The 27821-nt window shown below is 35.1% G+C and overlaps 1 protein-coding gene across 1 annotated transcript; it reads left to right on the forward strand.

The window, feature by feature from the left end:
• Positions 1-1753: 1753 nt before the first annotated feature.
• Positions 1754-27080, forward strand: LOC116260704 (uncharacterized). The gene is made up of 5 exons (XM_031639144.1): positions 1754-2246; positions 2581-3023; positions 16446-16588; positions 16819-17050; positions 26958-27080. The coding sequence occupies exons 1-5, from the start codon at positions 1754-1756 to the stop codon at positions 27078-27080; spliced, it is 1434 nt and encodes a 477-aa protein (XP_031495004.1).
• The last annotated feature ends 741 nt before the right edge of the window (positions 27081-27821 follow it).

Here is a 27821-nt window from a genome sequence, read left to right on the forward strand (position 1 = left end):
AGAGTTTGTTGAAACTTGAATGACAACAGCTGAACAGGATTAGTATGAGTCCCAAACATTCTGAACCTAAGTTTAAATATGAAACACTCTGTAATGGTCATCATGGGGACATCATCATCTTTGTCTCTTCAAAATAGGGATGACCAGCCTTGAGTTTGGCAAGTTTGATGGCATTCCCTCGTGGCGCGAACAAGTTGTACTTCTAGTCAATGGTCAGTTGGATGGGATAAATAAAATTTTGGATTTTGAAAAAAAAAAAATCATGCATCCAAGCTTTTTACATAATACAATGAGAAATCCGATAAATGTGAGAAAGTGGAAATGTAGGTGATGTAGTAGTTTGTGGTTCAGGAATTTTTTCGGATTTATTTAGCACCAATCATGGACCTTGTCAGCTTGTGGAGCACTTCCTTCGTCTTCCTTATCCTTTCATTTTCAGATTTTAGCAGTGGTCGACCTAAATTTGTTTGGCCTTCCTTCGACCTCCTCTCCTTCCATTTTCAGATTTGTAGTTCTCTTCCTTTGCCAGCTCTTTCTTCTACCAAGAGAAGAACAGAGGAGGAGATGACAACAGTGATCGACACCCTTGTGCAAACACCTATTTCTATTCTGTTGGGGGATGTAATCAGCTTGTTGAAAGAAAAGGTGGACCTCGTCTTGAATGCCAAAGACGATCTCGAGGTGCTCCAGCAGAAGCTGAGATACTTTGAGAAGGCCCTCAAAGTCACACATCACAAGCCCTTTTCAGCAATGAGCGCAACAGAGATCAGGAGGGACAGCTGAAGGATGTTTTTTATGATGCCCAGGACACCATTGAAAGAAACCATACCACGATTGCACTTTGCAAAAGGGACAAGCATTCTGTAACTTCATGGTAAGGAAGCCCTGGACTACTCTGTGCTCTTGCTTTAAGGAACATGTATCTGCTTCCTACAAACTTGCAAATGACATTAAAACTATCAACCAAAAGCTTGATAAAATAAAAGAAAATAATAAGATGATGGAAGATGTGTTTGGAAGAAATATTGGTGGTGAGGGTCCTGTTCATGGTGAAAATGACAATCCCTGAGCGACAACCCATCACATGGGTGCACAACCATCCATAGGTAGGGAGGATGATAAAAAGGACATAGTAAGAAAGCCCGTGTCAAACGACTCTATAGAGAGTAGTAATACACAGGAGGGTGGTGTTTCTATTATTTCTATCGTAGGAAAAGGCAGAATCTGCAGAACAACTCTTGCAAAAATGGTCTTTAAAGAAACCGAAGAACATTTTGGAAAAAGTAGATGGTGGGTTTGTGTTTCAGAGAGACCAAACTGTAAGGATTTGGGGCAGAAAATACTACGGGAAGTGCACAAGGGAACTGGAGAAAACCTTGATTGTTCCTTGAGTGAGTTGTGCACACAATTACGGAATTAGCTCCCAAAGGAAAAATTTTTGTTGGTCCTAGATGATGTGTGGGAACTAAAATGGTGGAACGAAGAGGTAGAGGGAACAATGATGGCGGGTGCAATTCGGAGCACGATTTTGATTACCAGTAGAAAGAAAGATGTTTCAGATGGGATGCGTGCTTCTTATATGCATGAATTACGAGAATTTAGTTTTGACCAAAGCTGATAGTTGTTTCTAAAGGAGGCACTAAGAGAAGGCCAAACAGAAGAAGATTTGGTGACGCATAAGATGAGAGATGTTGGATAGAGAATAGTAAGGAAGTGTGGTGGGTTGTCGCTTGTGATTAAGACGGTAGGGTCGATGATGTGTACCAAGAAAATGCATACAGAAGATTGGAAATTCATCGAGGATAGTAAGATATGGGAATGGGAGATGTCTGCAAACTCATCATCATCCTCTGAAATTGGTGGCAAAATTCTTCCAGGTCTCATGCTGAGCTATAATGACTTGTTGCATTATTTGAAGAGTTTTGTTTATTGTTGCATTTATCCAAAGGATTATGAGATTGAAAGGGAGATATTGATCAGGCAGTGGGTGGCGCATGGATTGATTGAGGAAAAGGAAGGTACATATGTGGAAGTGACAGCAAACCAATACATTAAAGATCTGATGAACCGATGCTTGATTGAAGAAACCAATGATAGATTTTATTGGGGCACTTGTCTGAAGTTGCATGACATTTTGCATGACCTTGCCTTATATATAAGTGGCAAGGAATATAGCCATGTATCTGCTACTGAGCACACCCGCAATCTGTCCTTGCTTGCTGTAGATGGTGCAGAAGTGCAAAAACGTAATGCCTCGGGAGAAGAAAATAAGTTGCTCACATTGTTGTGCAATTCATATTTTGATTCAGACTTGTCTTTGATCTATATTAAACACTTAACTAATTTCAAGTGGTTGAGGGTGTTGTCATTGAGGTGATGGCAAATGGATGATTTGCCAAATTCCATTGAAGACCTTTCACTTCTGAAATATCTCGATCTCTGCTATTCTAAAGTAAGACGGTTGCCCAGTTCAATCGGCAAACTCTGTAACTTGCAAACATTGGATTTAAGTTATAGTTATATTAAGAGTTGCCCAAGGAAATGGGTGAACTTGCAACTTGAGGCATCTTGGCTTGAAAGAGACAAAGGAATCGGAATTTGTAGCGGAAGGTCTGGGGAAGCTTACTAATTTACGAACCTTGCATAGGTTTATGGTATGTGATGACAAAGGGAAGACAAGACGTTGGAATATGAAGGAACTAAAAGACTTGAATAAACTAACGGGGGAATTGTCAATTGAACGTTTTGGTGGGGGAAGGGTGAAAGTAGTTGATGCAAAGAAAGCAGAGCTTAAGGAGAAGCATGAGCTAATTTGGGTGAAATTTGACTTCGAGGCGCGAGAGGATGATAAAGTTGGTAATGCTTCTGAAGAGAGGGGTTTGCTGGAGGCTTTGGAACCTCCACATGGCATAGGGAGGTTGGGAATTTGTGGTTATAAAGGAGATAGGCCTACGTGGAATTTGGACACCAATTACGGGGAGCTACAGATGCTATGCCTAGATGTTTGCATCGCAAAATTTTTGGTTGGTTTTGAAGTGGTCCAGAAAAATGAGTTTTTGTTTTGAAATAGGAAAGAAAGGGACTCGCCCGTCGGTACGAGGGTCGACCGTTCCTGGCGCCTTTATCGGGGGTAATCAACCCAAGGGCTATGTTTATTATTGATGCATTTCGTTTTAATTTGAACATCTCTTTGATTCCATATGTGGTGTAGAAAAATATTGAAAGTTTGATGTTTCAAACTTTTGAAAAGGTTCTTGAAGAGTGCTTGAGTATGTGAAATATTTTGGGAAAACTAGAAGGAAATCCTTGTGAATATCATTGGAAAGCTTGAAAAGTTATTTTGAAATCATTTTAGTGCTTTCTTAAGACATTAAGTAGGTTTTGAGATTTTGCTCTAATTCGGTTACTACATACTTAAAGTTTCATCTTATCTTGCTTAAGTTTTTTTGGAGAGGTGCTTGTAATCATACGTGTCATTAAATGAGTGAAAATGAATGGATGCATTGATCTATATGATTGAAAAGGAAAATCATTCATTCCTACCATAACATTCATCTAGATACATTCCTACCATAACATACATCTAAGATTTTTGTTTTTGTAAATATCATATATATGAAGGAAAGGTCTTTGAAAATGGATTGGGGTTGTAGACCATCAAGCATGAATCTAATATTGGGTCATTACTTGGTTCGTGGACTTGATGAAGTCGGCAAATAAAAAATTAAAATCTTAAACGAAAGAATGGAAAAGATGAAGGAATACATCCAAAGAGGGATGTAGACAAAGAAAAAGATCTTGAAAATCATAAAACCACATGTTGAAAAAGAAAGTTATGTATTTGTATACATATATGAAAGCTTATGAAAATGATGTTTATATCAAGTAGAGAAGAGAAGATCATTTTAGAAAGAGAAAGAGAGATTTTAAAATAGAATACACGTACATATATATATTTATATATACGTATATGAGAGTTTATAAAAGTATGTTAAATCATAGAAACAGAAACAACAAAGAAAGATATTCATGTGCATGCATACGTATATAACATCTATATATGCATACGTTTTTATGAAAATAAAAATCAAGGAATGATTTAAAATAGCTGACTTCAAATTTTGATATAGGCTGGAAGGGAGCTTGGACTCATGCAAGAGCCTAAGCTAAGTCTCCAAGGCCGCATTAGAGAGATTTCTTTTGAAAATGTTTTGAAAAATATGATTTATATAAAAACATAAAATATTTATGGTTTGGTTACAAGGGAATATGTTTCTTCCACCGTCGGGTATGGAAGAAAATCTAGCAACACATCGAGGAACTCTTTAGGGTTCATGCAAATGCAAATTAAAAGGAAACTAATGCGAAATGTCATGCAAATACATATTAACATGTACATATTCGTGAGGGTTTCCCCGGGTTGGACAAGTCCCAACCTCAAAAATTAGTATGAAGATAAAGAATCCCCAAACCACACTCTCATTCCCACCATACATTCACATATAAATGAAAAACCAAGCAACTATGCATGGATAATATATAGACAATATTCAAGGAAGGAAAGAGAGAGAGAGAGAGATGGAAAGAGAAAGATTCAACTAGGAGGAAGGACATGAAGTAACTATGAAATAAAAGATCATCTCATCTTTCCATGCTTTCGGTGCACTTGAGCATAACCTCTTGTCTCTAAAAAAAAAGATTGAATGTTATCTCCCTTGGCCATGGGGAGAGGAAGATGAGATGAAAATGAGGAAAACAAAAGAAGTCTATATTCAAGAAAAGAAATAGCAACAACAACAAGATTATATTTGAGAAAATGAATAACATGATTTAATCGTAGAATGAAAGATTATTTCATATTTTCATGCTCCCGGTGCTCTCGAGTATAGCCTCTTGACTCTAAAATAGAGAGTGAGAGCTATCTCATATGGCCATGAGGAGATAAAGAAGAGAGGAAAGAAAATAAAGAATGGAGTGAGGTTTGGATTACATACCTCTAAATGAAAAAAGCTTAGAGAAAATGAACACCTTAGCTTGAAGATTCTCTTGAGTGAAGCTCCAAGATGATGCCTCCAAGAGAGTTGTAACTTGCTCCAAATTGGAGAAGAAGAGAAATGAAAAGAGGAAGAGGAGGAAAGAAAGAGCTCAAGAGAAATCCTAAGTCTTCAAGTGAGAATACTTTAGGGTTTCTCCCAATGACCACTCTTGCCCAAGATGGGGGAAAGTAGGAGTATTTTTACAGGATTTTGGAGCCAAAATCCATAAAAGACCAAAATTGCCATCTAAAAGGATGTTCTTTGTCAAAAATGAGGGCAAATGAGTCTTGTTTACCAAAAAAACCAAAATTGCCTTCTAAAAGGAGATTCTATATAAAAAAAAAGAGGGGCAAATGGATCTTTTTACCAAAAAGACTAAAATTACCCTTTAAAAAGAGGTTCTTTGTAAAAAAGAATGGGCAAATGGGTCTTGTTTACCAAAAAAACTAAAATTGCTCTCTAAAAGAGGTTATTTGTTAAAAAAGAGGGGCAAACGGGTCTTGTTTACCAAAAAAACCAAAATTACCCTCTAAAAGGAGGTTTTATTTGCATCTCCATAATTTTTAGTTTTTTTGGAGTGCTCCAAAAAAATGAGATTTTTATTTGAAAATAAAAGAGAAACGGACTCACCCGTCGGTACGAGGATCAACCGTTCCCGGTGTCTTTTCCAGGGGTAATCAATCCAAGGGCTATATGTTTATTATTAATGCATTTCATTTTGGCTTAAACATCTTTTCTATATGCAGTGTAAAAGAATATTGAAAGTTTGATGTTTCAAACTTTTGAAAAGGTTCTTGAACAATTGCTTGAGAATGTTAAACATTTTGATGAAAAGTAGAGTTCAGAAATCTTTTAAATATCATTTGAAAAGCTTGGGGAATCACTTTGAGATCATTTTAGTGTTCTCTTAAGACTTTAAGTAGGCTTGAGATTTTTCTCTAATTCGATTACCACCTAATTAGAGTTGCATCTCATCTTGCTTAAATTCTTTTAGAGATGTGTTTGTGCTCATTTGTGATATTGAGTGGAAGTGAATGCATTGATGCATTAATCCTTAGATGAAAGGAAGAAAAATGACTCATTCCTTCCACAACATTCATCTAAGACATTCCTACCATAACATACATCTAATATTTTTGTTTTTATAGTTATCATATATAAGAAAGAAAAGTTTTTGAAAATGGATTGGGATTGAAGACTATCAAGCATGAATCCATTATTGGGTCATTACTTGAGTTGTGGTTTTAATGAAGTCCGTAAATAAAAAATTAAAATCTTAAATGGTAAGATATTGGAAGAATGAAAAAGATGAAGGACTACATCCAAAGAGGGATATAGAGAAAGAAAAAGATCTTGAAAATCATAAAATCACATGTTTTGAAAAAGAAAGATATGTATTTGTATACATGCACAAAAGCTTATGAAAATGATGTTTATATCAAGCAGAGAAGAGAATATCATTTTAGAAAGAGAAAGAGAGATTTTAAAATGGAATACACGTACATATATATATTTATATATACGTATACGAGAGTTTATATGTATGTTAAATCAGAGAAAGAGAAACAACAAAGAAAGATATTCATGTACTTACATACGTATATAACATGCATATACGCATACATTTTCATGAATATGAAAATCAAGGAATGATTTGAAAATAGCCAAGTTCAAATTTTCATATAGACCGAAAGGGAGCTTGGACTCATGCAAGAGCCTAAGCTAAGTCTCCAAGGCCGCATTAGAGAAATTTCTTTTGAAAATGTTTTGAAAAATATGATTTATATAAAAACATAGAACGTTATGATTTAGTTTGCCACAAGGGATATATTTCTTCCACTGTTGGGTATGGAAGAAAAGAAATCAAACAATAAGATGTTCATTAGGGTTCCTAATGGGATGATTAAAAGGAAACTAACGCGAAATGTCATGCAAATGTATATTAATATGTACATATTCGTGAGGGTTTCCCTGAGTTGGACAAGTCCCAACCTCAAAAATAAATATGAAGATAAAGAATCCCCAAACTCATTCCCACCATACATTCACATATAAATGGAAAACCAAGCAACTATGCATGGATAATATATAGACAATATTCAAGGAAGGAAAGAGAGAGAGAGAGAGAGAGATGAAAATAGAAAGATTCAACTATGAGGGAGGGCATGAAGTAACTATGAAATGAAAGATCATCTTATCTTTCCATGCTCCCGGTGCACTTGAGCATAGTCTCTTGTCTTTAAAAAAAGAGATTGAGTGTTATCTCCTTTGGCCATGGGGAGAGGAAGATGAGAAAAAAATGAAGAAAGAAAGAAGTGAGATATTGATTACATACCTCTAGTGAGAATAGCTTTTGGAAAAATAAACACCTTAGCTTGAAGATTACCTTGAGTGAAGCTCCAAGATGATGCCTCCAAGAGGGTTATGGCTTGCTCCAAGTTGGAGAGAAATGGAAAGAGGGAGAGGGAGAGAGAGAGAGAGCTCAAGAGAAACTCTAAGTCTTCAAGTGAGAATACACTATAATTTCTCCCAATGGCTACTCTTGCCCAAGAGGGGGGAAGTAGGGGGTATTTATAGAGGATTTTTGAGCTAGAACCCAAAATTTGAATTTTTTTTTTGTAAAAAAACCAAAATTGCCCTCTAAAATGAGGTTCTTTGTAAAAAAAAGAGAGGCAAATGGGTCTTATTTACCAAAAAGTCCAAAATTGTTCTCTAAAAGAAGGTTCTTTGTCAAAAAGGAGGGGCAAATGGGTCTTGTCTATCAAAAAGACCAAAATTACCCTATAAAAGGAGGCTCTTTGTGAAAAAGGAGGGGCAAGTGGGTCTTGTTTACCTTATAGACCAAAATTTTCCTATAAAAGGAGGGGCAAATGGGTTTTGTTTACCAAAAAGACCAAAATGATCTTCTAAAAGGAGGTTCTTTGTAAAAAATGATGGGCAAATGGGTCTTGTTTACCAAAAAGACCAAAATCACACTCTAAAAAGAGACCTTTTGTTAAAAGGAAGGGCAAATGTGTCTCAAATGCTTGATTTGGATTTGAACTTGGGTTTTTGGATCTAATTTGGATTTGGATTGTGGCTTTGGACCAATTTAGATCCAAAAATTGGGTTTTGTGTTTTTAATAAAAGAGGGCATTCTTTTTCGTAAAATTTGGGGTGATTACAGATACCCCTCTTTGTTACTGAGCCGATGCTAACCGTACTTAGTGACAAAGATAACCACCACAAATTTTTCAAACAAAACATTTTTGGAGAGATGTTTTAGGCTTAACTCCTTACCTAAATGGGTTGTTTGAGCTTATATTGCTGGTTTAACCCCTTGCCAGCATGGGTTTGCTAATATTGAATTCAGGTTTAACCCCCCTGAAATGGGTTGCCTTGGCTCGCATTGCAATTTTTACCCCTTACCTTTGTGCATTGCGTTAGCTTGCAGGTCCAACCGCTTACTTGTGAGGGCTGTGTTGACTTGTAGTGCAAGTTTAACCCCTTTACCTGCGTGGGTTGCTTGGGTTTGCATTGCAGGTTTAACCCCTTGCCTGCGTGGGTTGCTCTTTTGTCCATAGTTTCAGGTTTTACCAATTTTCTAAATGGGTTGCTCAATAACAAGTGACAATGCAAGGAAATAACATTCATCACCTCGAACATCTTTGTTGAAGCAATGATTGAGACCCTATTACTCATTCGTTAGTTGTGACAAGGCTAAATTTTGAACTTGTTAAAATTCCCCAAACTAGCGTTTGGGTTAAGCTTGCTTCAAAAAAGCCCTTAGCCAAACGGCGAAGTTGCGCTTGCTCCATAGAATTCTCTTGTCCAGTAACATGGTTGAGCTAGCTTTTAGAAAGCTCCGAGCCTAGCGGCTGGATTGCGCTTGATCAAATCTTTACCTTAACAGCTGGTTGATTTGATTGGGTTATGATCGTATTTTTTATGGACAATGATAATTGTTCATAAAAAATGTTTGTCTCAAAAGAAATTTAGAAATGCCCTTGAAATATTTAAAAAAATGTCCCAATATTAGCAATTGCCATGATTGATAGGATCTTATTCAAAATAGATTGCTAGGTAGAAGATAAAAGGTTGATGTCTTAGATTGAGACTGAAGCGAATAAAGTAATGAAAATTGCCTCAATCAAATAAGGTATGAGCAAAATTATAAAAATGAGGTATATGTTCCCTTAACAGGGAAATGAGGATGCAAGGTAATGACATATATATGAACTTTGGTATGTAAGAATTTGTGTTTTGTCTCTGAGGTGAAGAAATTGAGACAAAGCTTATAGGAGGGAAATTTGTGATAAAAATATGATAGGTAGATGATAATTCTCATAGTGAGATATCAAGTTGATAATATAGAAAAACATAACATCTCAATTTTGAAAGAATTAAATCTCGAGTAGAGTATAAATATATGAGGTTTGACTCAAGAAGATATAGGTTGAACCGGGGTGAATGAATAAGTCAAAAATTAGATGTCCAACGATTGAAAATATAATATATCGAGGCATTAGCCAAAATCTTGGACTAAATGATGGCCCAATAAAATCATGGAAGTAGTAAAATGGGAAGAAAAACATTTCATATGTGTTGAAGTTAAAAAAATTATTGGGCTAAATATAAGTGTGGAAACAAAGAATGTATGGCACGAGTCAAGCACATGTTGATCACAGACTGAGATTGAGGTGGAGAAAATAATGAAAATTTCCTCAAATGCATAAAAATTAATATGAGAGGGTGAAAGGTAATATCACGTGTCTGAGCTTCGATATCAAAGAATTTTGACATGCAATTGGGACAAAGCTTGTATGAAAGAAATTTGTTGTAGAGGGGCAAATGGGTCTTGTTTACCAAAAAGACCAAAATTGCCTTCTAAAAGGAGGACTTTTTGTTAAAAGGAAGGGCAAATGAGACTCAAATGCTTGATTTGGATTTGAACTTGAGTTTTGGATCTAATTTGGATCCAAAAATGGCGTTCAGTGTTTTGATAAAAGTGCGTAGTCTTTTAAAAAAAGTTGAAGTGATTATAGATGCCCCTCTTTGTTACTAAGCCGGTGTTTGTCGTGCTTAGTGACAAAGATGAGCACTGCAAATTTTTCCAACGAAACATTTTTGGGGAGATGTTTCAGGTTTAACCCTTTACCTGAATGGGTTGTTTGAGCTTATCTTGCATATTTAACCTCTTGCCTGCATGGGTTTGCTAATATTGAATTCAGGTTTAACCCCCCTGAAATGGGTTGCCTTGACTTGCATTGCAAGTTTAACCCCTTACCTGTGTGCATTGCGTTGGCTTGCAGGTTCAACCCCTTACCTGTGTGCATTGCGTTGGCTTGCAGGTTTAACCTCTTACCTGTGTGGACTGCGATGACCTGTAGTGCAGGTTTAACCCCTTTACCTGCATGGGTTGTGATGACTTGTAGTGCAGGTTTAACCCCTATAACGACATGGGTTGCTTTGGCTTGAGTGCAGGTTTAACCCCTTTACTTGCGTGGATTGCTTTGGCTTGCATTGCAGGTTTAACCCCTTGCCTGCGTGGGTTGCTCTTTTGTCCATAGGTTCAGGTTTTACCCCTTTCCTGAATGGATTGCTCAATAACAAGTGGCAATGCCAGGAAATAACCTTCATCACCTCAAACTCCTTTGTTGAAGCAATGGCTAAGACTCTATTGCTCTTTCATTGGTTGTGACAATAAAATTTCCTATCACCTCGAGTGCCTTTTGGTGAAATTTTTGTTTTCACCCAAGGCCAGATTTTGAGCTTGTTAAAATTCCACAAACTAGCGTTTGGGTTGAGCTTGCTTTAAAAAAGCCCTTAGCCAAATGGTCAAGTTACGCTTGCTCCATTAAAATCCCTTGTCTAGTGACATGGTTGAGCTAGCGTTTAGGAAGCTCCGAGCCTAACGGCCGGATTGCGCTTGATCAAATCTTTAGCTTAAGATCTGGTTGATTTGATTGGGATATGATCCCTTTTTCTATGGACAATGATAATTGTTCATGAAAAATATTTGTCGCAAAAGAAATTTAGAAATATCCTTGAAATATTAAAAAAATGCCCTTGTATTAGCAATTGTCATGATTGATAGGATCTTATTCAAAATAGATTGTTAGGTAGAAGATAAAAGGTTGATGTCTTGGATTGAGACTGAGGTGAAGAAAGTAATAAAAATTGTCTCAATCAAATAAGGTATGAACTAAATTATAAAAATGAGCTATATGTTCCCTTAACAGGAAAATTAGGGTGCAAGGTAATGACATATATATGAACTTTGGTATGCAAGAATTTGTGTTTTGTCTCTAAGGTGAAGAAATTGACACAAAGCTTGTAGGAGAGAAATTTATTATAAGAATATGATCGGTAGATGATAATTCTCGTAGCGAGATATCAAGTTGATAATATAGAAAAATGGAACATCTCAATTTCGAAAGAATTAAATCTCGAGTAGAGTATAAATATATGAGGTTTGACTCATGAAGATATAGATTCAACAGGGGTGAATGAATAAGTCAAAAATCAAATGTTCGATGAATGAAAATAGAATGTAATCAGAGCATTAGAAAAAATCTTGGAATAAATGATGACCTAATAAAATCATGGAAGTAGAAAAATGGTAGAAAGATACACCATATGTTTTGAAGCCAAAAAATTATTGGGCTAAATATAAGTTGGGAAACAAAAAAAAATGTACGGCCCGAGTCAAGCACATGTTGATCACAGACTAAGATTGAGGCAGAGAAAATAATGAAAATTGCCTCAAATGCATAAAAATTGATATGAGAGGGTGAAAGGTAATATCACGTGTTTGCACTTAGATATGAAAGAATTACGAGCAATCTATCAATAGACGATGTTTGATTCATGCATGTCTAATGATTGAAAATGGAGTATACTTGAGTACAGCAAAGATTGGCATTCAATTTGGAATAAATGATAGCCCAATGAAATCATGAAAGTAATAAAATAGGAAGAAAAATATACTATGGGTGTTGATGCTAGAAAATTGTCAAGCAAAGTCACGTTTAAGAGTGTGATTCTGGATAAATAAATGATGGATTGACAAAGAGCAACTGATGTCCCAACTTATGGAAGTAGTAGAATACAAAGAACTACACCCTATGAGTGTTGAGGATAGAGAATTATGAGGAAAAAAATGTTAAGTCAAACAAAGTTGGTAATTGAATTAGAAAAACATGAGGTTGGATCAATGAATAAATGAGAGATTGACAAAGTACGATGACATGTAGATTTTGAATCAATTCTACAACAAAAAGATGGACTTGTCAAAGAATAATTGATGACCTATGGAAAGAAAGACACACTCTGTATATTGAAGCTAGAAAGTTATTTGGCTGCATATGAATGAGGGAAAAAATATTGCATGACCTGAGTCAAGTGAGTTGATAATTGAGCCAATAGGTAGCCATCATGTTCAAGAATATGAGGTCGGACAAATAAATAAGGTATTGACAATGTATAATAAAATTTAGATTTTGGAGCAACTCTAGAAAAATAGACTTGCCAAGGAATAATTGATGATCCAATGAAATTATGAAAATAGTAAAATGTGAAGAAAGACACATCATAAGTATTGAAACTTGAAAAAAATATTTGGCTAAAATGAGAACAAAAGAATGCATCACCTAAGTCAAGTAAAGTTCGTAATTGACCCAATAACTGGCTATCATGTTTAAAAATATGAAGTTGGACAAATGAATGAATGAGAGATTGACAAAGTATGATAAAATGCAAATCTTAAAGTAATTCAGGAAAATGGATTTGCTGAATAACAGTATTTGAAAAATCAATGTCATTTAGATAGTAGGGTTAAAGCATGAGCTTATTGTGTGATCATGTTGAAGAGTATATAGAGTTGATCGAAGAAGACATTGATTTAAATAAGAAAATGGAATGTAAAATTATTCAATTGATCAAAGATTGTATAAAAGACAAATATGTAATCATCATACAATGATAAACATCCAACATTTTTGAAAGTCACCTTTATCATGCATATATTTGGAAAATGAGCATAGGACCCTAATTGAATTGGGTTTGATTGAGTATAATTATTTCATATAAGATATGCCAATATACTTTAGCCAAGAGGCTTAGTACGAGCATAGACTTCTTCATTCGGCAGCTAAGGGTAAGGTTTATCAACTTCTTATTAGACACTCGTCGATATACCACAAGTTACCACTCATCGTACTAACGAGGGAGCTTTTCTGCCCAAGGTATGGTCTAGTTGTAAGGCTTAGTCTTGTGCTACCGCCTAAAACCAAACCTGACAATATGATGACCGAGACAAAATAGGTATGGAAAATTTTGAAATATGAAAAATCGTGTAAAATGAGTTGTATCTAATGCAATGTTGCCTACGATGATGATTAAAATAAGAAGAAGAACAAACATTGTCTTCAAACAACTCTTAAATTAAGGAGGGTTGTATTTGATACTAGATCTAGGTGAACATAATTGATCATCTTCAATTAGTCTTATGTGCAAGAATGTAAACATAATCACCAAGCAATGCAATGAAGTGTCAATAGGGTCAAGGTCAAAATAGGGGACATGCTTTATCGTTGGCACTATGTGAGATGTTCAAGTTAGTAAAAATGCATCAATTATAACTATAGCCAAACGATGATGGGTCTCATCACGGTCGCCATCTGTTTGCATCCCCAAAATTTTTGGTTTTTTAGAGTGCTCCAGAAAAATGAGATTTTTATTTGAAAATAAAAGAGAAAGGGACTCGCCCGTCGGTACGAGGATCAACCGTTCCTGTCGCCTTTACCGGGGGTAATCAATCCAAGGGCTATGTTTATTATTGACGTATTTCATTTTAGCTTCAACATCTTTTCTATATGCGGTGTAGAAGAATATTGGAAGTTTGATTTTTCAGACTTTTGAAAAGGTTATTGAACAATTGCTTGAGAATGCGAAACATTTTGATGAAAACTAGAGTTGGAAAATCTTTTAAATATCATTTGAAAAGCTTGGGAAATCACTTTGAAGTCATTTTAGTGTTTTCTTAAGACTTTAAGTAGGCTTGAGATTTTTCTCTAATTCGGTTACCACTTTATTAGAGCGTCATCTCATCTTGCTTAAATTCTTTTAGAGATGTGTTTGTGCTCATTTGTAATATTGAGTGGAAGTGAATGCATGGATGCATTAATCCTAAGATGAATGGAAGAAAAATAACTCATTCCTTCCACAACATTCATCTAAGACATTCCTACCATAACATACATCCAAGATTTTTGTTTTTATAGTTATCATATATAAGAAAGAAAAGTTTTTGAAAATGGATCGGGATTGTAGACCATCAAGCATAAATCCAATATTGGGTCATTACTTGAGTTGTGGTCTTAATAAAGTCGGTAAATAAAAAATTAAAATCTTAAATGGTAAGATATTGGAAGACTGAAAAAGATGAAGGACTACATCTAAAGAGGGATATAAAGAAAGAAAAAGATCTTGAAAATCATAAAATTACATGTTTTGAAAAAGAAAGATATGTATTTGTATACATATATGAAAGCTTATGAAAATGATGTTTGTATCAATTAGAGAAGAGAAGATCATTTTAGAAAGAGAAAGAGAGATTTTAAAATGGAATACACGTACATATATATATATTTATATATACATATACGAGAGTTTATAAAAGTATGTTAAATCATAGAAAGAGAAACAAAGAGAGATATTCATGTGCATGCATACGTATATAACATGCATATATGCATACGTTTTCATGAATATGAAAATCAAGGAATGATTTGAAAATAGCCAACTTCAAATTTTGATATAGACCGAAAGGGAGCTTGGGCTCATGCAAGAGCCTAAGCTAACTCTCCAAGACCGCATTAGAGAGATTTCTTTTGAAAATGTTTTAGAAAATATGATTTATATGAAAACATAGAATGTTATGATTTAGTTTGCCACAAGTGATATATTTCTTCCACCGTTGGGTATGGAAGAAAACAAATCATACAATAAAATATTCATTAGGGTTTCTAATGGGATGATTAAAAGGAAACTAACACGAAATGTCACGCAAATGCATATTAACATATATATATTCATGAGGGTTTCCCTGGGTTGGACAAGTCCCAACCTTAAAAATCAATATGAAGATAAAGAATCCCCAAACCACACTCTTATTCCCACCATACATTCACATATAAATGAAAAACCAAGCAACTATGCATGAATAATATATAGATAATATTTAAGGAAGGAAAGAGAAAAAGATAGAGATGGAAATAGAAATATTCAACTACGAGGGAGGGCATGAAGTAACTATGAAATGAAAGATCATCTCTTCTTTTCATGCTCCCAGTGCACTTGATAGTAGCTTCTTGTCATTAAAAAAAGAGATTGAGTGCTATCTCCTTTAGCCATGGGGAGAGGAAGATGAGAAGAAAATGAAGAAAGAAAGAAGTGAGATATTGATTACATACCTCTAGTAAGAATAGCTTTTGGAAAAATGAACACCTTAACTTGAAGATTCCCTTGAGTGAAGCTCTAAGATGATGCCTCCAAGAGGGTTATGGCTTGCTTCAAGTTGGAGAAAAATGGAAAGAGGAGGAAGGAGATAGTGAGAGCTCAAGAGAAACTCTAAGTATTCAAGTGAGAATACACTAGAGTTTGTCCCAAGGGTTATTCTTGCCTAAGAGGGCGGAAGTGTGGGGGCATTTATAGAGAATTTTGGAGCCAAAACCCAAAATTCAATTTTTTTTTGTAAAATAGTAAAATCGCTCTCTAAAGGAACGTTTTTTCTCAAATATGAGGGGCAAATGGGTCCTTTTTACCAAAAAAGACCAAAATTACCATTTAAAAGGAGGTTCTTTGTCAAAAAAGAGGGGCAGATGAGTCTTGTTTACCAAAAAGACCAAAATTACCCTCTAAAAGGAGGTTATTTGTAAAAAATGAGGGGCAAATAGGTCTTGTTTACCAAAAAGACCAAAATTACCCTCTCAAAAGAGGTTTTTGTCAAAAAGGAGGGGCAAATGGGTCTTGTTTACCAAAAAAACGAAATTACCCTCTAAAAGAAGGTTCTTTGTCAAAAAAGATGAGCGAATATGTCTTATTTACCCAAAAGACCAAAATTACCATCTAAAAGGAGGTTATTTGTCAAAAAGGAGGGGCAAATAGGTCTCAAATGCTTGATTTGGAATTGAACTTGGGTTTTTGGATCTAATTTGGATTTGGATTGTGGCTTTGGACCAATTTAGATCCAAAAATTGGGTTTTGTGTTTTTAATAAAAGAGGACATTCTTTTTGAAAAAATTTAGGGTGATTACACTAGAATATTGCTAATCGTGGGAAACAGTGATAGAAATTAAGTCGTCAGAAGAATTGAAGGTCAGGGACTGCCCAACATTGTGTGAATTGCCGAGCATGCCTTTGTTGAAGTTCTCGAAGTGTGATGGGCTCAACACGATTGGTGACATGCCAGCTTTAAAGAGGTTGTGGTTGTATGACCTGAACATTTTGAAGCAGCTCCCTACTCGCCTTCCTTCACTTGAGGGACTGAGCGTGAATAATTTGCCCAACTGGTAATTAACATTTACTTCTATGCCATGCTTAAGAGAGGCAAGCTTTTACGATTGTCCAAAGATGCAGACACTAGGCTTGATTTCTGCTCTATCGGAGCTAGTGGGGCATGAGGGTCAAGCGACTCATTTCCAAAAGCTGAGAGTGTGGAATTGCCCAAGTGCAAGATTGGGATGGAAATCGCTTGAGAAACTGCGTGAACTCATTGAGTTGAAGTTGGATTCAAAATCAGCAGTACTAGTGCCATTGGCATTGCCATCACAGGTATCGACATTTACACGAATGTTGATGAGGAGGTCAAATGGGGAAGAGTGCCTGAGTGGGTGTGGGGTTTCTCGCAACTGGAGGAATTGTACGTAACCTCTTTCTCTGAGGACATCAGCTTGGGAGGCCACTGGCAGTGCCTCCCGAAGCTCAGAACGCTGTTGCTTGAAGACTTCCCCAATCTGAAATCTCTGGTGGACGTGAATAATATTACTCATGATGAACAAAAACAACAAAATGAAACATGTCCCACCGATGCACAGCAACAGATCGCCTGCCTCTCCAACCTTCAAACGTTGATCATGAATTCATGTCCAGCACTCCATCTGCCGCAGGAAATAACGGACCATCTTGGGGGAAGATTACACGTATATAGATAATGTTATTGAAAATCAGTGACAAATTGTAATTAATTATTTTGGTTAAATATGTGTGTTTCCATTTCGTCGCTTCTTCTTTCTCTCTTTCTCTCCCTCTTGTTTGATTTTGGTCCGATAAATTGAAGTGTTGTTGAACTGAACTGAATTACCTTTTATGCATCAACAGAGTCTCTCATTTGATTTTTTTGTAATTGAGCACAAATATCAATTATGTGAATACCGGCAAATACCATGCATAAATGATAAATGCGGTGCTGTTTGGGTCAAATAGAAGGCAATGTCCGTTGGCTTGAATCGGTACAGATACTATTAACTTACTTTTTTCCTTTAAGAAAATTTAAAAAACAATTTTTAAAAATTATTTTGTTTTATATCTATCAATTGGTGCACAAAGCCCTCGATTAATTAGCCGACGATAAAATCCCAAGTTGGCCATTATCTAAAACTAGGCCTGAGCCTGTCCCGACTCAGAAAACCCGAGCGCGAGCTCGGCTTGGACCTGGCCCGATTAAATTTAAAAATATATTTTTAAATAAAAATTTATACAAATATAATTAATCATAATAAAATATGATATATATATATATATATTAATCCAAAAAAAATTTTAAAAAAAAAGAACACATTATCGGGCCCACCTGAGGTGGCCCGATAAATTATCGGGCCGGCCCGGGTCCCTTTTTTCTGGTTTTGAGTTGGGCTGCATACCGGATACCCGATGGCATCTCACCCCAGGCCAGTGCCCAGGCTTAGGAAAGAAAAATGGGGCAAAAAAACTCTTCCGATAAATAAGAATATATAAAAATTAATAATATTTTTCTATTTTGTTATTAAAATTTATTATTTAGGCATCACTATTAGGTTACTATTGTGGATATTTTAAATTGATACCATCATCATCAAATTTGCTTGTCAAATACCCTATTGATTTTCTCATTGAAGATTTTGATATTAAGAATATATTGTTTAATTAATCTGATCTAATAACAATTTCAGTTCCAATTGGATTCAACCAATTCGCAGAATCGTAAGCTTTCGGATATGATTCAAAAACGATTTTATGATACCGATTGAACCAACTAGGCTTCTTGTAGGTAGGTTGCCAAATATCAGGTAAAAAAAAAAAGACATGTCAACTTTGTACACAATACTTTGGGTGAGAAAATTATTTTCTAGTGTAATTAGTAATCAAATTGAATAGTAGCGGCCCAAGAAATGAGGTTTATATCTCATACTCGGCCCAGCCATCAATATTCAAGTCCATGTTTGGCGCAGCTTGGCTTGACAGTAATGAAATATTAAGAACAAATGTAACCTGACATGATTTGACTGTAATATATATATATATATAATTTGGGCTGTGTACCCTCCCACCAGATGGGTACACCTGATGCCCTGCGATACTTATCACATGCCATATACCAATACTCTTCTTACCATTTAACTTCCACCGACGGCTCCTCCTCCCCCACCTACATCTGCTTTAACGATCCCTACATTAATTTTCTAGATTTTGTGTTAAACAAAATGATCAAACTATTCTTTAAGTACCAAGAAAAGCCACCCGGCTGACCCTTGCCATAAAAAAGAAATAGATTTTAGACCAAAGACAGTGGGAATTTAAAATTTAGACTTTGAGAGAAAGAAAAAAAGAGGGAGACAGAGGGAGAGAGAATTAAAGAGATATATGTTTAAACAGAGAGAAAGAGAGAGAGAGAGAAAAAGAGAGAGAGAGAGAAAAAGAGAGAGAGAGAGAGATTTTAAAAAAGGAGAGTGTGGTTGATAAAAGAGAGAGAGGGAGATAGTTTCAGAAGAAATCAAAAATCAAAGGAAGCAACAAAGAGAAATCAAAGGCAAAGAAAGGGAGAAAGAGGGGGAATAATGAGTGGATTCAGGACCGAAGCTAAGCGTAGATATGTAGTGGGAGAATCATCAGGCCGACCTCTATTTATTCATCCTTTCCAAAATTCGAAGTGCATTGAGAGTTGGAGCTTGGAGACCAAGAACTAAACGGAGACCATTGGCTGCTGCTGATGGGTGAACTCCAAGCTCACATCAATCGCAAATAACTCTTAAGATCACACTAAATTTTTGTTTCTGAAAAAGGATACTAAGTTTTGAACAACTGTAATTTCTCAAGGACAATAAACAAATCTCAATCAGACCCAAATCCAGATCCTTTGATCACTGTCTTGAAAAGCATTCAATTTGGAGGTTTTCCTCTGCTCTTTGGATTCAATTTCTAGAACTGTCCAGCAAGTAGAGACGTCCAATTGAAGGGAAGGGGAGTGGAGAAATTAGCAAGCAGAATTTGTTCACATTAAATTTACTTATATGTCACCTGTTGCATGCACTCTCTACCAATGGTAATGCACAATTACCAGGCATGCAATAGACGTCAATATATTAAATTTGAATCAGATATCTTATCGATCTGTTCCGAAATAATTGGATATGGAAAAAGATTTTTGAATAAACATCCTATATCCTATGCTCTTACACTTTAAAAATTAGTCACATTTGGTTCAATAATTGGATTTAGATTCGGATATGAATGCAAAAATCGGATCCAATCGGACTCAAATCATGAAATCAGATTTTGGATTCAGATTCAGATTTTTGAATGTCAATATGTGAATATTTGAAAAAACAGATACGATAAGAATATATCTGATTCGAATCTGATCCATTGATATCTCTACCTGAAAGTCAGCAATAAATGCACACCTCGACGAGATAAAGTGGTTGAGAGTATCCCCAAGGAAGGGATGTAAAATAATCTCAAGAACTGTAGCATAGCGATTGGCAAATGCACGTGTAGGATGCACGTCGCATGTTCAATTCCCATGGGTGCTACTGTAAAAAATAAGATTGTGATACTCAAGTTACCACCCCCCCCCCATCTGCCAAAGGAGTTAACAAACCATGTTGGAAAAAGCACCGGGTTAACTGTAGTCATAGTCATAAAAAACTGTCTTTTTTTAATAAAAAAAAGACCCCCAGGATAAAAAAAAAATCAAAATAATATAAATAGGAAAAATCTCCTTTTTCTTTCTTTTTTTTTAACTTCAAAATAATTTTTCTGCAATTTTATCATGTTTTTCCGTTATTTTTGTTTTAATGTTTAAAATAATTATTATCCAATTAAGAAACCGTATCGGATTCAGATTCAGATCAAATATATATATATATATATATATATATATCAATGCTCTTACATTTTGGAAATCGGCTAGATTAGTTCAAAAAGTGGATTCCGTATGAATGTAAAAATCAGAATTCGGATTGTGAGATCGGATTTCAAATTTCAAATCAAAGATGACTTTTCTTTGTTTCTATCGAATCAGAATATGCGAGTATCTGAAGAAACGGATCCAATTTGAATCTGACCCATTGACATCCCCATTAGTTTGCAGGAATTTGACTAATTGGCACTGGTGTGTGGGACTATTAACTATCATAACCTCCTATTGTATTAATGGCGATCGCTCCACTCATCTTTAATTTTGCTTGCCCCACATAACAAGACATGTATGTTAATATTCATGAGTCATGAGTCTCACTCAACCATTTGATTTACTTCATACATTTCCATTACTAGGGATGTACACCAGCTGAGTCAAGCTCACTCGAACTCTACTCATATCTTGTTCATCCCGACCTCCAGTTGAGTTCTACCAGGTTAGCTAGAGGTCAACCTGAGTAGACTGAGTCCCGTCCAGCTAGAAAAGAAAATGATAACCTAGATTAAATGAGCTTACTTGAGCTTAGGGATGTCAATATATTGGATTTGAATCGAATATCCGATTGCACCCATAAAAATTAGATGTGAAAAAAAATAATATCTGATTAAAAAATCATATCGGATTTAAGAAATAACATCCGACCAGATTCAGATTCGGATATACATAAATACCCGATCGGATTCGTACCAGATTTATTTTTATACAAATTTCCTATATCTAATTTTAATCTGATCCTGTTGACATCCGCGCCGGAGCGTAATCGAGTCAAGTTCATGTTATAAGCTTAATGGAGTCAAGTTCATGTTATAAGCTTGAGTTTTTAGTTAATTTCGAGCTTTGACTCATTGACAAACGAGGTGAGCAGAGTTGGAGTTGAGGGAGTTAGAGTCACGACTCATTGTCCAGCCCTAGATCATTAGTTTCGTATCCTAATTGGATTTAAGCAAGGGGTTCTCAAGTGCACCGGTAGCTAGGAACCCTCAATTTGGTTAAACCCAAGATCTGTATAAATTTTAGATTTTGGAAAACCTGATTCCACAAGATCTTATGTTAATATTTGTATCTATATCTCGAAATCATGGCCATTAACTGCTAACCGTTGTCACAGGTCTCGTTCTGTGCTTTTTACGGGCAAGGCTTTTCTGGAGTACTAAAAAAAATTGTTTTCAAAAAAATTGTTTTCCGTGAAAGATCTCAAGAATTCAAAATATTTAAAGTTATATAAAAACTTACGAAATCTTGAGTTTTTCACTTTTTAATGTCTTACAAACATTAATAAAAATTCAAAACAGTTATTAAGAAGAAAAATAGACCATGAAAAACTAAAATATGATTATATTTGTTTAGGGAATATTGCAAAAAAAAGGAAAAAATGCAATGCTTTTGATCGTTCCAAAATATCATGACATTATTTCGCTTTTTCTTATTTCCCTTTTTTCAGTTTTTAACACAAACAAGCCTGTAATCGGCATTTGAATCTAAATTTCATAAGATATTTGAGGTATAGCAATACCCTGGTCATGATATGAACTCATATATAAGGAGTTTAGGGATTCAAATGATTTGGATTTCTAACTTCATGTTGGGTTTAATCTAATTGAGATCCCTTCTCAAAGATTAATTAATTGTTTAGTAATTTAGATCTTATTCGACTTGTTTACCTCATCCAATTGGGTGAAATAATGTCGACTATGAATTCTAACAGATGTGGTTAACATGTGGTAAAGGAAAATTGAGAAGAGAGTGAAATTGAAGATTCAGAATCAAATCTCAATTCTGTCATTTAGCTATATATATATATATATATATATATATATATATATATTGTTAGAGTACGAGAAATCCCTATTGGATTATGTTTACGAGTTTGTGCATATGTTTTAAGAAAATTTTAGGTTCAACAACCGTGGATTCACTAAAACTTCAAAAAAACGGAGTCCGGCAAACAATGAACCTAATTCAACTATACGTGAGGTTTACAAAAGATAATAAAAACAGGCAAGTTCATCTTTAACTAGTAATATCTCGAATTTAAGGCCAATGTACTCTCTCTCTCTCTCTCTATATATATATATATATATATATATATATATTTATTTATTTATTTATATTTATTTATATATATATATGGAAAATTAAAGCATCTGTCAAATGCAGAACAGTTGCTGACTAAAATTTGAATACTTGTTGCTGAATAAACTATAAGTCGTTGCTAAATCCTTCATCAACCATCGGCCCAACATGAAATACAATTGCTAAAGCGAATATAGTAATTATTTTATAGCACGAAATGATCTAGCCCGTGGTGACATCTTCACTCTTATTCCACCACCCACCTTCTCCCTCTCGTGTGAATCAACACACATGCTTAGTTTCTACTTGGGGCATATATATATATATATATATATATATATATATATATGTATGTATGTATTTCTCTCTCAGCACCTTTCTAGATCTTCTTTTCAGATTCAGACCTTCACCTTACATAGGTTGGTATCTTCATTACTTTCAGTTTCTTGTTCTAATCATAACCCATCTGTAATGCACCAAGAACATGTATATGTAATGGTTTTCTAAGTTATAGTATTGTATAAGCTTATTTAACAAGGAATATTGTAACTTCATTATCATTTTAAGTTAAAAATCTATTTATAGTGTGATTTTAACAAGAGTAGTGACATCTTGCTTGCTTGCTGAAAATGAGACTGTAGCTAAAGATACCACCATGGAATTGAAAAGGAAATTCCTTATCCATTTTCGTACTTATGTTGTTTACATGATTGGTTGTTTTGGTGAATTGGTAAATTGAAAGCCAAATAATTTACCTTGTCGCACTTATCTCATGTTGGATCATTTGGTTCTAGTTAAAGTTTGGGTTTTCCTTTACTGACATATGTTCTTGTTCAAGACCCATGTCCTTATTTATATTTACCATATGTAATTAAGGTTGAATTTTCCTATTTTTACTGGACACAAGTAAGGGATAGAAAAAGCCTTGCCAAATAAGGGTATGGAGGTGACATGAAAATCATATATCTCTAAGTGCATGAGGCAATCAGCTTATGACCTTAACATAGAATTACATGCATATTTAAATTATTTTATTCTTTTGTTACATTTGACCATGAATTCCATAGTTTTGAATGGCAAATATTTAATCATCTTGCGTAGAGTGAAAGTAACTGCCCTATACCCAGAATCCAGTCTTCTTATTTTCTTTACCAACGTGTTGATTCTCTCCTAGAGGATTTCTTTTGATGTAGAAGATGAATTTGGCACTTAAACTGATTGTTTTCTAAAATATGAACACTCTAGAAGGAGATGTGTTGTTGCCAAACTGCACATAGCCCAGAAAAGAAAATAATCTGCAACACAAGTAGTGGATAGCTTCTCCATTTAGCATCGAGATGGAGCTTAATTTATTTATGAGCACACAGAAAACAGATTAATAAAGCTCAATTTCCATTGCTTTAAACAAGTAGCAATTGTATTACAGTTGTGGTAGTAGGAAGTTGAAATGAAACCAATTGTCCTGAAATTGCTAAACAAACAAAAGAAAATTTTCCAATGAAAGATATCCGAACAACATCACCTTTGCCCTTATAGATGCCCTTTGTTTCATTTTCACAAAGATGCAAAGAAAACTTTAGAATCAATGTGATTTACATATTCAAATAATTAAGAAATTTTTAAAAAAGTCTCAAAGGATTATGACAACGTTTTATAATCAATATGATTTACATATTCAAATAATTAAGAAATTTCTAAAAAAGTCTCAAAGAATTATGACAATGATTCCATGATCATATTACCCAGTTACTTTTGAATTGTAAACAAGTTATGAATGTCAGTATATTTCCAAAATATCAGGTCTAGGATTTGGTAATTTGTAGTTAGCATATTAATGATATGGAGTTCCTCAAAAGTACATTTCAAGATTGAAATTCATGCTCGTAATGCATGAGATTAGAGGTGAATGATGAAGATGTCAATGCACATAGATCAAGAGCCCATGCTTACAGTGGAATCTATGACTTATTTAAGTTTATCTACATTATTTGATTAATATAGCTCTTTGATTTAAAATTGTGAGCAAAGTGGATATCCATGGAAACAACTTGTCACTTTGTTAGTGATGTTTAATCAAACTCAACAAATAGAATCTCTAAGAAACAAAACACAAAAGCAAAAGCAACTTTTCATAAGGAGAAATTACTTTGCAGATAGCTTTTTGTTTTTTGGCCGGCCTTACGAGTAGCTGAAGCTACCTTAATCCCTCATATAGGGTGTCCAAATTAATGAAGGTGCTTAATTAATGAATGTAAGGTCGATTAGAACCCGCAATTAAGGAAATTAGCATTAATGGTAAATAATGTTACCCTTTTTATTTCAAGAACATGACATGAATAGATGTTTCACAGGAATGCATGTTCATTCTCATCCAATAGAAGGAGTGCATTAATTTGAAAGTATACAACATTTGTTTTTGGGCATTAGTTGGAATTAGGAACAGAATGTTGTGGTTTCAGTTTCACCACCCTCCCCAATTGTTGCACTTTCTACTTTGAATAAAAAGATTTTGGTCTACCAAAATCTTTTTATTCAAAGTAGAAAGTGCAACAATTGGGGAAGGTTCTTTCTGGTGAAACTGCAAGTGCTTGAGTTGTCAATGGCCATTTGCAGAATTGAAGCTTGATGAAGTCACTGCTTTCAAGCAGCACAGCGTTGGTACACATCTCCCCAAAACTACAAAAGTGTGATATCATATTACCATTCCTGGATCCAGATAATTAATTGGATCTTTTGTATAGTTGGATCTGGATTCACATTTGACATTGTTCTAAACCTGTTCCACCTTATGGCCAACTCTTTTGACATTGTAGAACTTAGAGTAAACTGAAATTACCAGAAAGTCCCCAGTTTGTAAAAAGAAAAGCCTCTTCCTTGAAGGGTAAAGAAGGAAATCAATAAAATCTTTTCTTATTTCTTTCATAAACGGTGAAATTACTCCTCCCACAAGCCCATGCAAGCGCCAAGCATGTATGCATGCTTGGGCGTCGAACATGCAATGTGCTCTAGGTGTCGCAAGAGTACTATTTGTGTAGTCCATATTATTAGATGTGTCACACAAGGAATGGTTGCATCTCAATTCACATTAGAGTCATGAACAATGTGCCCATCTATTAGTATCTTGTCATTGGTTATATGTTCGGACCCCTATACGAGCATGCATGCTCATTGACCAAAATGACCAAAATGCCCCATTATTTGGAAACAGAGAAACATCCTTCAGGGCAAAAATGAAAAGATAGAAATACCTCTAACACAGTTGTGTGAGGGGTCGAACACGAAGGTAGGTGTTCAGGTCCAAATGCCCACTGTACCCTCTTAAGTGTTGCCTATTAATAAAAGATTGTCTTTTACTTCTTCGCCCTCATTTTTGTTTGGAACAAAGGGATCCGAACTACAACAAAAACGCTTTAAGTCAATTCACCTAGCTAAGTTTATGAAGCCCTCGCATTTAATCTCAAAAATCATGACAAAATGAACTCATATCAGATTTTTTTTATCCAACCCGATCCATTGGCATCCTTAGAAACCAACTATTCAGGTTGCATTTGTCTATGTTGTTCTGATTTCTTCCAATAAGGAAAGGAGAACAAATCAAACAGAAATGGATAAGATATGGTTGTTCATTGCTCTAAGATAGGGTTGTTTTATGCCCCACGAAATCAACATCCTGTAAATTTAACAGCGAGGTTTTTCTCTTTAATTTCCAAATAAAAAACAAAAGCAACAAGAGTTCCATCCACTTGGCTAGGCGTAGTTCGGAGTCTGAACTTTGTGATGATTAGGAGTTAAAAATGTTGGCAGTGCTTGTTTACCTTGTCTAATCTATTATAAATGAGGTTGTGTTTGTTCCACATTAAATCTCAGGTCCGTGGTTAGGATCTCAAATCCATAGATTTAAGATCGGGCATCCTTCCGTCGCACCTTAAATCCATGGTTTTTAACATGTAGCATGGATCTTAAATCCATGCTACTGAGATTCACTGCTTGATGAAATTGAAATCTCCCAAAACATATCTTCTTATGCAGCATCAGATCTAAGAACTAAGGCTAGCAAACTCAAATTGAATGTATGAGATCCGAGGATTTGAGGTCTCACCTCCATTCAACTTGGGTCAGTGGCCCTTTGAAATTTTATTTTACGGCACATCGGTCAACTTTTGGAGTGTAAATGAGTTGAAGGGCAAAGGGGATGCTTTTGGAAACAACATATATAGTCATGTTTAGACCACACGTAGCCCGCACTTGTTCACTTGTTTCAGCCCATGCTTTGAAGACAATTGCATGTAAAGACCACACATCTATCTTCATCTTCATGAATGGATAACAAAAGAAAAAAGAAACAATATGGTAGTACACATGATTGGACTTCTTGTGCTGCTTTTATTTTACTACATTGGTTTGTCAAGGCATCACCATCCTGTAAATTTAAGTCTGCCCACATAAAGGGGAAGACATACGTTCATGGAATGGAACTTGCGATGAAGAAAAGGACCACTAGCAATGGAACTGCATTCCTTACAAAAGCTTAAACTAGTCAAGTCTGAAAATGAATCAAAGATTAGATTATGCACCGTCGACATCCCTAGTGTTTTCGTTGTGAAACTCAGCCACCCAAAGAGGAATTGAAATTTTGTATTAGTTCTACATGGATCCGATTCAAATCTAATTTGCTACTTTGAACACTGAAGGTCTTTTATATTATTTTTAAAACTTGTGAGCTATCGACGTGATCTTTTATCTTGTTTTAAAACTTTTTTTATTTAATAAATCCTACACATCACATTAATTTATTTGAGTTTTTTTAACCATTGGCTTCATCGGCAGATTCCAGACACAGAAATTAAAAATGTGTTTCAATGACAGTTTTTTCAACTTTCATGATATTTCCGAAAAAAATCGGAAATTTTTTAGTATAAAATCTGACCAACTCACTAAATAATATAAAATTAATTAGCTTAAGACAAAATCACGTTGATAATTCATAACACATAGAACAAAGAAGGTCAAATGAATTAATCACAATCTCTAAGGTGCTCTACAGTTTTGATCATCCTTTTTTATGTTATGTTGAAATTGCTACCAACGCGATGGTTTTAATCATCCTTTTTTATGCTATCTTGAAATTGCTAACAACACGATGCATATAATTTTCGACAACGATCTCAATTATGATGCTTAATTTTCATTATGGTGCCCAAAATAGCTAGAAAGAGAGAGAAAGAACTGACAAAGAAATTTACAAACAACAAAACTCTAGAGACCAGGCCTCA

Source organism: Nymphaea colorata, chromosome 1, assembly GCF_008831285.2.
Source record: "Nymphaea colorata isolate Beijing-Zhang1983 chromosome 1, ASM883128v2, whole genome shotgun sequence".
NCBI classification, from domain to species: Eukaryota; Viridiplantae; Streptophyta; class Magnoliopsida; order Nymphaeales; family Nymphaeaceae; genus Nymphaea; species Nymphaea colorata.